The sequence below is a fragment of the Saccostrea echinata genome, unplaced genomic scaffold (genome assembly GCF_033153115.1).
Source record: "Saccostrea echinata isolate AGI-Se365-2 ecotype Australia unplaced genomic scaffold, CSIRO_AGI_Sech_v1 ptg000025l, whole genome shotgun sequence".
Taxonomy (NCBI): domain Eukaryota; kingdom Metazoa; phylum Mollusca; class Bivalvia; order Ostreida; family Ostreidae; genus Saccostrea; species Saccostrea echinata.
In genome coordinates, this window is record NW_026889774.1 from 27,045,007 (window position 1) to 27,058,142 (window position 13,136).

Sequence of the window (13,136 nt, forward strand, 5' to 3'; positions counted from 1 at the left end):
ATACTAAATAAATTTGATTACAGTGATCATTATACCTCTTTACAGCATGAAAACAACGTATACAAACTGAAAAATTATGCTAAAACAATCAGCACAGAACTCTGGTTATGATATGAATAAGTGTGATTTTGATTAATCAAAATTAGGAAAACTCCTTTTGTTATACATGTACAGATGTAGCAAATACAATCTTTCATTCAAGACTTGTAGTTTCATACCAATGAACTTTGTACATGTATATACCAGGGTTTTCTGGTAAAATCGCGGACAAGTCGTCTAGAATGAAAAATATTCAACATTGCTTTTTTAAGTATTTCCTTCGCTTTCATCAATATACAAACCAAATTTCAAAGATTTATATGCTCTAATAAACATACTATAAGATTTTATAATATCCGAGTATGGTCGTACGGTGCAAGGACGATAACATTAAAATTTCTATAGCAATGTCACGTCTTATCTTTGCTTTCAAACAAATTAGATAAGCTCCAGTTAAATTTCGAGAATTTTACTGACGAACAAACTTGAGTTCCCTTTTATTTTTTCCCACAAAAGGCAAAGGACCAATTTCCCACACTCATGGGGAATCTCACTTTCACTGAACTAAATAGGCAGTAATTTTTTTTAATGTTCTGCAATGATAGCATCTTCCGTTACTGACAATAGTTTGTATGTTTTGATCTACCAGGGGACTCGTTCAAAAAGCTTCCACTTAAAAAATACCCATTCCACTTGTCTAGTATATTAGTAAAACTCTTCTCCTGTGCGTCGTAACGTCATTAAACGTCGCTTTTTTTTCGATGTGTTTAACACTTTCAAATTTCAAAGTCTAGGAAAACTGCCAAAAATTAACTAAATTCAATGTAATTTTTTTTTCCAAATGACGAAATAATAGTTAGCGAATTAAAATCAAGATTTTTTTTACGCAAACTTTTATATTTAATCCTTTTATTTAGAAATAATACTCGTGTATTCCATCAAAAAACCTTGATTTTTGGACGTGCATTTTCAGACCATTCTCATTGCACATAAGTATAATTAAATTTTTGCCTATTATTTATTTATTTTAAAAAGTACTTTTTTAAAAAGAATTAAAATTTACCTAAATATGATCAATAAACTGTGTATGCTGTGTATTATAAGCGTGTATTATGTTTTGATTCAAACGCGATGTACACGATTTTTTTTTGGGGGGGGGAGGGGAAATCCTGGTACATTTTACAATTTGTATTTAAAGACATAGAGATAGAGATATGCCCCTCTATGTTTACCATCCATGTGAATGAATTCATTTATAAGTCATGTATACAATATTTACACTCGGTATTTAAATACTTTGACAAGTCCTTCCCAGTACCCCACCCACAGTGTAGACTTGTACAGGGAAAGTGAGGAGGGTTGGTTTACTTCATTCTTGGTCAGTAAAAACTTCAAAAACTCCACGTCAGGACTCAGCAGATGGATCTGTTTGTTACATAGGTCTGTTACTAGGATGTTACAGAGGGAGTCACATACTATATCAGTTGGTCGAAATGCTTTTGCCAGATTTTGTCCATGGTAGATAGACTTTATACGACCAGAGGGAGACATAATCACTAGTTCACATGCAGTGTGACTTGTACGGTTTACAACACAGATATCACTGTTACTGTTCTGTGTGACTCTGTCTGGTAATGTAAACAGTCTGGTTTGGCCGTCCTCCTGGTACTCATACTCATGGATGACATCACCTGTCACTGTGATGTGTCTCACTAGACGTCTGCTGTGTGACTCTAATTTGTAATGATCTGATTCCTTGTTACTCAAGGTGACCAGTAGTCCACCGTCCACTGACTGACAGATTCCTATTGGTGTCAGAGGATCTGTACTGATGACTTTAGATACAGATTCTGATGGTGACAGACAACCAATGGCAATGGAATTGTTACTTCCATCAGTGAAATAAACATCACCGTTATCAATCACACACATGTCAGTAGGAGAAATATTAAATCTATGTTCTCTTGTGCCTTGTTGATTGACTTTTTCTGTATATTTTGAAGTAAATTTATTTATGTAACACTGGTCTTCACTGAATATCTCTAAGGAAAGTATTGTTTTATTACCATATGGAAATGAGCTTATTTGAGTCACACCAATATCATCTAAATCCGAAGTTCTTCCAACCAAAGACTCAAGTAAGTCATCTTTGATTTCACCTCTAATGAACCTCACTGAATGTTCACAGTTTGTTGTATGAACCTCAACTTCAGACAGCATTTTTGCCAGTTCTCTATGGTTGTCAATCAAACTGTAATCTGACATGGTGCTGTTGTTTTCCTCCATAAATTCCACACTGTCATCAATTTCTTTTTTCCTCTTTTCTAATTCAGCATTCTTTTTAATCAAGTTGCCTAACAGTGTTTTCTCATGGCGATTTTTGATTTCTGACAGCCTGGTCATTATCTCATCATAATATTTCTGTATCTTTTCAAACTCAGAGTCACACAGTTCTTTATTTTCTGTGATCTGTTTTGATATCTTTTCATCAATCCCAGGAAGATCCACTTCCTTTATCTTTCTCAGAAATTTAAGCAGACCTCTCCTCCTTTCGGTGGCTGCCGTGGGTAGAGTTTTCCAGTTATGATCTCTATGATCTGTTTTCGCACAATCGCCACAAATGAATTCATCACAATCCTCACATATAATATCGATGGGCAGTTCATGGGATTTACATGTTTTGATATCCACAAGCGGAGCACCCAATGGATACTCTTCCGAGTTACTTTCAGCCATGATTGTCGGGTGAAGCCAACTTTGTAATGAGCTATGTTTTAGTGTGCTATGTTTGCCTGTAAGATAACTACCTGGATTGTGAAGTCTGACTTTGAATTTATCAAACGACAACTAGATGCGCAATGAATAGTAAACATACGGGTGTCTACTATTATCGTGCATTTACGTGACATATTTAATAGAACATTAAGAAAATGTGATACATGTACAATTTTTTAGATGTTTAAAAAATCGTTTAAAAGTCATTTCTAAATTTAATGTGAAAAGTGTAAATTTTTCTTCACCAGAACAACTAGGCAAATTTCAAGCAAATGTACATGTACTTGCCATAATTAGTATTACATAAAATATGAAATTCAAGATTGTTTGTTTGTTTAACGTCCACTTCGAGAATTCAAGTTTGTCCAAAAGAACAATCACATCCCCCTTTCAAGGAAAGATATTACTTTTAAATTGGAAACTGGTGTCATAATTAAAAAATATACTAAAGGCCACTAGGCTTAATGAAATATGTGGAGATAACGAACAGTATTCGAGCTCAAAGTTCACTAAACAGTACAAAATAGGAGCAGAGCAAAGGCGGGCCTCTAAGACATCAGAGGTGGGATCAGATGCCATAGAGGAGTGAGCATCCCTGCCGACCGGTCACATCTGCCGTGTGCTCCTTGTCATGATCGGGAAAGAACGGAAAATAACGGAATGCTCTGGCGTATCGAATCAACTGAAAGATATAAAACCCGTATGCAGGTGATAAGGGTAACTTATGTGCATGCTTACAGACGTGCATATTCACTTTTAGTAAGTTCGTAGTCCCTTGAGGTAAAGGGTTGGACCACAGTATGGATTTAAATTTTTACAGGCAAAATACAAGAAAAAAAATCTCAAGAACAGCAGGGTCCTGGTTAGATATACATATTAATAAGTAAGCATCCTCAAATACTGTGCAAGTTAAAGTTTTTATTTCCTTGACAGGAAGGTCATGGGTTCAAGCTCCAGCCATGATAAACCTAATTTAATATAAAATAGGTAGCAACTGTTCTTTTGCCAAGTCCTTGTACTTTAAGGTGATATTGTGCCTCTTTCGAATGAGAATAGGTCAGACATTGACCTATACGAAGAAATCCTCTCTGATTGATTGATTGATTGATTGATTGTCTGTTGTTTAACGTCCCATTCGAGAATTTTTCACTCGTATAGAGACTTTGTGACGGTACATATTGTCGTTTTGTACATATTGTCGTCGGCGACAATATGTACCTACCTTCACTGCAAATATTGTCGTCCATCGGTACATATTGTCGCCGGCTGAAAAGTTACACATGTACATATTGTCGCTGGCGACATTATGTGCCTCATCCTCACTGTACCCCACAGATACTATTGCTTAAAGATTAAATTTGTTGCTCTTTGGTAGTTTTGTGAATATAATTGGTGTGTGAATCACACTGACGTGTCTCGTATGCTATTCATGCAGCGTGATTGTGACGGTACATCTTGTCGCTCTGTTCATATTTTCGCCGTCGACAATGTGTACCTATCCTCACTGCGCATATTGGCCTTCATCAGAACATGTCGCATGACAATGCACGGCAATGCTCCATATAAATATGACTAATCATTGCTTTGCTGTTTTTGAGAATATAATTTTTGAAAGATTTTTTTCCATATATTCCTATGTAAAACTTTGATCGCCCATTGTGGCCAACCCTAGCCCTGGATTCATGATTTGAAGATACTTGAATCTACAATACCTAAGGATACTTCCATATAAACATCACTAATCACGGGCCTACTGCAGTTCCTCAGTGGTGGATCTAGAAAATTCAGAATGGAGGGGGGATGCGGTTCAGAATTTTTTTGACAAGCAAAAAAAGTCATTTAAAGGTGTGTTACTGTATATGTTAGGTTAGTAATTTAATTATGAAATTTTATCTGTGGACTAAATTGAGAGTATATACAAGTTAAACAAACAGAATTTACCAAAGCAAAACACACACACACACACACACACACACACACACCGGGCGGGAGATGGTGGTGGTGAGGGGTGCGCCGGTGCTACATCTGTCAGGGTTTTGAGAAGATTTTGTAAGATTTTCTGTAAACATTCCTGTGTAAAACTTTGATCAAACAATGTATTTTTTGTTTGTTGTTATGATGTCCATCTCGAGAATTTTTCATTGGTATGTAGACGTCAACACTTGCCGGTGGAAGGCTGAGCAAATTTAGACCTATACTTGTCACTCAGGATCATTGAGCAGTGAGGGATGTTTTTCGTACCAGCACCTCAAAATTAACGTACGCTATCTAATGAAGCATTCACAAATTAAGTATCGTCTTTTCTGACCCAGTAATTTTTTAAAAAAAAAGATTATGAAAGACTTTTTTTTCTAAATATTCTATGAAAAATTTGATCACCTATTGTAGCCACACCCTTCCCCCGAGGGACATGATCTGAATAAAACTGAATCTACACCTCATAATGAAGCTTTTCTGACACAGTGGTTCTTGAGAAGATTTTTAAAAGATGTCACAAAATTTTCACAATTCATATTTACTTCCCTTGAAAGAGGGCATGGCCTTTCATTCGAAACAAACTTTAATCCCCTTTATCCACTGATGAAATTGACCCAGTAGTTCTTAAAAGAAGCTGAAATTGTGAAAAATTTACAGACAGAGGGACGGTCAGACAAAATGTGATCAGAAAAGCTCACTTTAACTTCCAGTTCAGGTGATCGAAAAAAAAAGTCAATCCCAACATCAGTTATATCGGCACATAGTTGTATATAAGAATAAAAGATAATTTCCAAATAATCATTACTACTGAACAACAAATAAAGCTAATACATGTATTCAATCTACAAGTATATATTACAACAAAAAGGAATAGGCTGATTTATAAGATATCTAAAGAATTATGGTATCTTGACACATCATAGTGATGTACATCAATCCTGAACACAATTTTCTGACCAAAAAGTTTTCTCCCTGCACAAATTGTCGTCCATCGGTACATACTGTCGCCCCACAGATATTGTTGCTTAAAGACTTTTTTGTTGTTATTTTGTAGTTTTGTGTATGTAATTGGTGTGTAAATCACAAGGACGTGTCTCGTATGCTAATTTATGCAGAGCGATTGTGACGGTACATATATTGTCGTCATGTTCATATTGTCGTCGGCGACAATGTGTACCTACCCTCACTCCACATATTGTCGTCCATCGGTATATGTCACATGTACGCTTCCATATAAATATGACTAATCATTGCTTTGCTGTTCTTGAGAAGAAGATTTTAAAGCATTTTCCTATACATTCCTATGTAAAACTTTGATCGCCCATTATGACCTCACCCCGGGGTTGGGGGTTCATGATTTGAAGAAACCTGAATCTAGACTACCTGAGGAGATGCTTCCATATAATCATCATTAATCATGGTCTTGCTGATCTTAAGAAGGTTTTTAAATATTTTCTGTACTATATATTCCTATGTAAAACTTTGATTGCCATTTGAACAAACTTGAATGTAATCTATGTAATGAAGTGTTCACATAAGTATCAACTCTTCCGGCCCTAGCTAGCTGTAGTTCTTGAGATGATTTTGAAAGATTTATGTAAAACTTTGATCATCTATTGTAGCCCCACTCCCCCTTTGGGTCATTGTCTGAATAAAATTAAATCTATACTTTATAATGAAGCTTTCACATAAGTTTCAACTTTTCTGGCTTAATGGTTCTTTTGATGATTTTCAAAAGATGCCACTATATTTTTACTAAATCTTTATTATCTTCCCTTGAAGGAGGGCATGGAGTATGTTGATTATCAGATATATCAAGAATTATGGTATCTTGGCATATAATAGTGGTGCTCATCAAAACTGGACACCATTTCCTGACTAAAACCTTTTCTCCCTCCAATATTGCGAGTAATGATAAATAAAAACTTATTTACTTATTTATCTGCTATACATTTAAGCTCTCTCTCTCTCTCTCTCTCTCTCTCTCTCTCTCTCTCTCTCTCTGTGTGTGTGTGTGTGTGTGTGTGTGTGTCACTCTCTTTCACTCTTCATGACCTTCGTAAATATTCTTTAACACAATAAATCGGCGACAATATGTGCTAATGTTCACGACCGTATACATATTGTCGCCGACGACAAAACGTGCCTATGCGTGACTGTACAATTTGTCATCCATTATGCAGGAGGAAAAAAAGGCGACAATATATACCGATGGACGACAATATTTGTAGTGAGGGCAGATACATATTGTCGCCGACGATAATATGTACAAAACGACAATAATTATGTACCGTCAAAACAGGTCCTTGAAAGTTTTGTAACCCCGCAGTATAACTTGACGTTTAATAAATTGCAGATTTTCCAAAAGTCTTTCGTGTTTTTGCAGTTGACTCAATGTCATCGAATTATAAGCAAGGATATATTTTGGAAAGGGAGAGACACCTACGCAGGTGAGTTAAGGCTAATTATAGGCATTTCTAAGCAAATTAACTAATTAAAATGCCTGAGGACTACATGTATTATACAGAGAAAGTTAAAACTTATTGTCTAATACATACTTGGTATCCACGACATGAGATTGCCAGTACGCATTATGACGTCATATTATGACGTCATTGTTCTTTACTACACAAGATTATAATAGACATCAATAAAAATGCTTCGGCGCAAGGGCATGCTCTATTTTATTTAACTGAAACAAGGTATATTTAGAAGCAAAGTATTCCAACGTTTACTGGTATTGCTGCACAAATATCAACAGCTTAGTTGTATAATTTCTATTTGTAAAGTTTTCAGTTGAATCAGGGTAAAAATGCAGTCCGGTATAAGTTTCCTCAAATTCCGATCAAATGAGAAAATGTCTAGGATTTTTGTGTCAGTTTTATTAATCTATAGAATATTCTTCTTAGCTTCATACAATTTTTATGTAAAAATAAATAGGGTAATCCCTTGCGCCGAAGCTGTTTTGATGATGTGTTTTATTACCTCCATACTAATATGACTTCATAATGTGTACTTCCTATGACATATCAGGGGTACTTAGTATGCATAAGAAAATAAATCAAAACTTTCTCTGAATAATAAATATACCTCTTATGCGTTTTTATAAGCTCATTTGCATAGAAACGCCTATACCTAGCCTTAACGCACATGCGTATTTTTGTAAAGAAGACTTTATACTAGAGAACAATGAAGTAATCCGTGAAGTCAAAAAGATGCTATTGACTTAACTTCATTTGCTAAGTAATTAATTCTAAATTCTGCTTTTCCTTAGATTTTTATCATGCATATTCCTGCATAAAACTTTGCAACCATTATTGTTGCCTCACGTAAGGTCCAAGGGCCATGATTTTAATTATACATGTATTGTCTTCCATTGGTAGGACAATTCAATCAGACAACAAATCCATTATTAAAGCATGAAATATGGAGATAACGAACAGTATTCAAGCTAAAAGTCCATTTAGACAATACAAATCGTGAGCAGAGCAAACACGGACCTCCAAAAACATCAGAGGTGGGATCAGGTGCCATTGAGGAGTTAACTTCCCCTTCCGATCGGTCAAACCTGTCGTGTGTTCCTTGTCATGATCGGGGAAAAACGGAAAAATCCGTAGACAATTCAAGTGTAAATAATGGCCTAACAAGTATGAAAAACAAGCATTTGACTCATGACAAGTTGTATTTACTGGCAAGGTCATTGTATCGACCATAAAACTTGCAAAATGATGACGTCGACTTCAAACGAGACTGTTGATATCCTTGTTTCATCAACTTGTTTGTCAGTAGCTTGCCTGTTTTAGAAATTGTTCATATACGTAGAGCAAGCTCTTGCGTATATTGAATCAACTGGGAGACAAAAACCCCATATGCAGGTGAGAAGGGTACATAAGTTTGGGAAGTTGACGATTGGAAAATTGAAGTCATCATGTTAATCATAAAGCATTGTTGTTAAGTTACCATCAAAGTCTTTTTCTAGTAAAATATCCAAATATGAAAAAGGTGTGTCAGACTCTGTATTATGTATTTTTGGTAAGTTTTACTTAAATTAGATGATCTGGGAAACCAGTCAAAAATGGGGGGAAAATAAGAAGATATTGTGCATATACTTTGATCAGAGATTAAATGAATCTTATGAATTATGTAAGATAAAAACATTTTATGCTTCCATAGCATTTGTTTTTCCAAGCAATAAAATCATGTACAAGAACAGCAAATTCCTGAATAGTCATGTTTATATGAAAGTATCCTCAGATAGTGTATATTCAAGTTTAAATCATGACCCCCGGGTTTTAAATTTTATACAGATATACTTTTTTCTTAGATTAGCAAAACACGTACAAATTTGTCTGTTTGTATGTTTAAATTTATATCCTTGATACCTATTGTTACTCAAACAGTTTTCAACATAACATTTTCAAATTCTAAACAGAGGGACCTTATACTTCAAGAGACGTTGTTGTGAATTTAAGGGACATATCACTCTGTCTGTACATGTAACTATGCCTTCGTAGTCCTGTAACAACATTAATGGGCCCTCTCTGACTGTGTCAGTTTTTCTAGATTTCAAGACCCTATTTCATATTGTTCAATTATGTTTAATATATGGAATAATGCTGTAATTTGTGATTACAGTAATCACTATATTTAAAACCATGAGTCAAAAACAACGTTAACAAACTGAAATCCTATGCTAAAACAATCAGCACAGTACATAATTTTGGTTATGATGTGAATAAGTGTGATTTTGATTTTAAAAAAATAAAACTTATGTATAAACAGATGTAACGAGGTAGAGTTTGATGGTTCTTGATGAAGACAATTTATCTTTCATACAGCTCTTGCAATTTCATACTTGGTAATTTTTTTCTGAGTTTGTATTCATACATTTAACAATTTGTATTTAATATAATAACAATTTAATATTCCCTTCTATTTATCCCATTTATGTGAATGAATTCATTCTTTGATGTACATGTATATTACATTTTACATTCTGTATTGGAACACTTTGACAAGTCCCTCAGTGTATCCTATCCACAGTGTAGACTTGTATAGGGAGAGTGAGGATGGAGCGTTCTCTCCATTCCCCGTCAGGACTCAGTAGATGGATCTTGTTGTTAAGGTCAGTAACAAGGAAGTTACAGAGAGAGTCACACACTACATCAGTTGAACGGAAGTTCTTTGTCAGGTCTTTTCCACAGTAGACAAACTTCACACGACCAGAGGGAGACATAATCACTAGATCACCTGTAGTGTCACTTGTACGGTTCAAAACACAGATATCACTGTTACTGTTTTGTGTGACTCTGTATGGAAATGTAAACAGTCTGGGCTGACCGTCCTCATACTCATTGATGACTTCACCTGTCACTGTGATGTGTCTCACCAGACGTCTGCTGTGTGACTCTAATTTGTAAACATCTGATTCCTTGTCTATCCATGTGACCAGTAGTCCACTGTCCACTGGCTGACAGATTCCTAATGGTACCAGTGGATCTGTATTGATGACTGTTGAGACAGATCCTGATGGTGACAGACAGCTGATGGACTTGTGTCTGATGTCTGTGAAATAAACATCATCATTATCAGTCACACACATGTCATCTGGAAAAATATTAAATTTATGTTCTTTTGTGCCTTGTTGATTGACTCTTTCTATATATTTAGATTCAATTTCATGGAGGTAACATTGGTTATCATTGAATGTCTCCAACAATTTAACTGTTTTATCTCCATATTTAAATGATTTTATTTGATTCACACTAATATCATCTAAATCCAAATAAAGTTTTTCCAACCAAAGATTCAAGTAATTCAGCATTGATTTCACCTCTAGTGAACCTCACTGAATGTTCACAGTTCGTCGTGTGAACCTCCAAGTTGGACAGGATTTTTGTCAGTTCTCTGTGGTTGTCAATCAAGCTGTAATCTGACATGGTGCTGTTGTTGTCCTCCATGAATTCCACTGTGTCAACAATTCCTCTCTTCTTCTTCTCTAACTCAGATTTCACCTTGTTCAGTTGATCATTCTTTTAACCAAATTGTCTATCAGTGTTTTTTTGATTTCTGTCAGCTTAGTTATTATCTCATCATAGTGCTTCTGTAGCTTATTAATCTCAAAATCACATAGTTCTTTATTTGTTGTGATCCGTTCTGAAATCTTCTCATCAATACCAGGCAGATCCACTTCCTTTATCTTCCTCAGAAATTTTCGAAGACCTTCCCTCCTTTGGCTGGCTGCTGTGGTTAGAGTTTTCCAATTATGATCTCTATGGTTTGATTTCGCACAATCAGCACAAATGAATTCATCACAGTCCTCACATATAATATCAAAAGGGTAATTCATGGGATTCACACATATTAATGTGCACCAGCGGAGAGCCCAAGGGATATTCTTCCGAGTTACTTTCAGTCATGTTTGTCGGGTGAACCCTTCTTGATAATGGCCTAGGTTTTAGTGTGCTAGTGTTAGATAACTATCTGGATTGTAAAGTTGGACTTTAAATTAAACAAAAGACAACTAGATGTGCAGTGAATTGTAAACATACAGGTGTCGACTGTGACATTAACATGACATATTGAAAAAATGTAATACAAGACCATTACAATTTTCCAAAATGTTCAAAAACAATTTAACGATCATTTCTGAATTTATAATGTGAAAATTCTGTATTTTTACTATTCCAGAACAACTGAGTCAATGTCAAGCTAACTTAATTGCCATAATTGATAATAGTTAGTAATAAGAAATTCAAGTTTGTGCATATAAAGCACCACATCCCTCTTTCAAGGAGAGATTTTTTTTAAATGGGAAAATTTGGTGGCATCATTTAAAAATCTTCAAGAGGTCACCAGGTCAAAAGAAAGAAACTTATGTGCAAGCTTACAGACATTGTGTAGATTCAAGGAGATGGGCGAACATAGCGTGCAGAAAGCCTGTAGTTTCCGATATATAAAAATCATGTTCAGTTTATGAATTCTATATTTAGAGTAAAGTTCTCATTATTGCAATTTATGAAATTATGATAAACAAACATTTCTGAGGAAAATTTTCTCGGCAAAATTTATTGTTTTATTAAAAATAATGTGGTATTCGTGGGGTTCGAACCCTAGCAATAAAATCCTGGGTATCATTTTCTTTCGAGACTAGCACGCTAACCACTAGACTACACAAGTCCTGATGAATAGTGGCATTTAAATCATGCTTGTGATATGACCTATGACTTAATGGACTTCAAGTATTTCTCGAAAAGATGCGAATGTTATATCATAAAAGTATATTTTTAAGGTATAATGGGTCTTTGCTCCATATTTTTGGTAACCAAAAAATGTATATTTTCATACAAATTTTGAGGATTAACTTTCAAATAAATGGAGCGAAAAATATTGTTACAATATGAGAAAATGGCTTTTTGCCCTCTTTAGTGTGTATAATATTTCATAAGTAAATAATTTAATCTTTGTGAGATTTTTGCAAATTGTTGAGATTTTACAGAAAATATATATTAATGATAGATTAAATATTAAGGAAAATTTTGATAAAATTGAGATTTAATTTCTCACCATCATGTTTGTCACACTATAGGCTTTTCGCTTGTCATGTTCACCCATCTTCTTGAATCAGTTCGTACCCCTTGGAGGTAAAGGGTTGGGCCACAGTAGGGATTCAAATTTTTACATGCAGCATAAAAAAAAATCTCTCAAAAACAGCAGGTCCTGGCTAGTTAAATATATAAGCAAGCATACGGGAGAATAGTGCAAATTGAAGTTTTTACAGTACAAATCATAGTCCCTCTGATTGGAAGAACATGGGTACAAGCCCTGGCCATGACAAACCTAATTCGGTATATAATAGGTAGCAACCCTTCCTTGCCAAGCACTTGCACTAGAGAAGTTTATTTACAGAATGGGATATGTGGAATTTTTAAAAAAAAATTGATTATGTAATTTTTCTTATTTATCATATGGGTTGAATTAAAACTTTGTCCTAAAATGATAATTTATGAAAAAAAATTGAAAAGCCCTTGACTCTGTATTGGTTGAAAAAAAAGGGGGGTCTAAAAAAGACTCACTTCCATAAATGTAAATACATTAGCGCACTCAAAATCAAGGGTATTCTATCTCTTCAGCTGACTAGCTCAATCCTAAATTAGTGCACTTTTGACTTGAAAAAAATTGTATTTATAGTTAAATCAAATCAGGGTAAAGTCCACCTTTAATACAATTCTGAATGAATTAATAGACAAGCAGCATGAAAGACACTTAAATATTTTTAGAAATAACTATGGCCCTGGGACCAACATTAAAATAAGTATGTTTACAGTATGTTTGTCTATAATGGA

General features: G+C 34.8%; 2 protein-coding genes across 2 annotated transcripts; both read right to left on the reverse strand.

Annotated features, from left to right (window-relative positions):
• Positions 1-1,314: 1,314 nt before the first annotated feature.
• LOC133193020 (uncharacterized) lies at positions 1,315-2,775 on the reverse strand. The gene has a single exon (XM_061329020.1). It carries the CDS (start codon positions 2,773-2,775, stop codon positions 1,315-1,317), a length of 1,461 nt encoding a protein of 486 aa, XP_061185004.1.
• Positions 2,776-9,814: 7,039 nt separating this feature from the next.
• Positions 9,815-10,751, reverse strand: LOC133193021 (uncharacterized). Its single transcript, XM_061329021.1, has 2 exons — positions 10,625-10,751; positions 9,815-10,398 (listed from the first exon to the last, which is right to left on the reverse strand). The coding sequence occupies exons 1-2, from the start codon at positions 10,749-10,751 to the stop codon at positions 9,815-9,817; spliced, it is 711 nt and encodes a 236-aa protein (XP_061185005.1).
• Between the last annotated feature and the right edge of the window lie 2,385 nt (positions 10,752-13,136).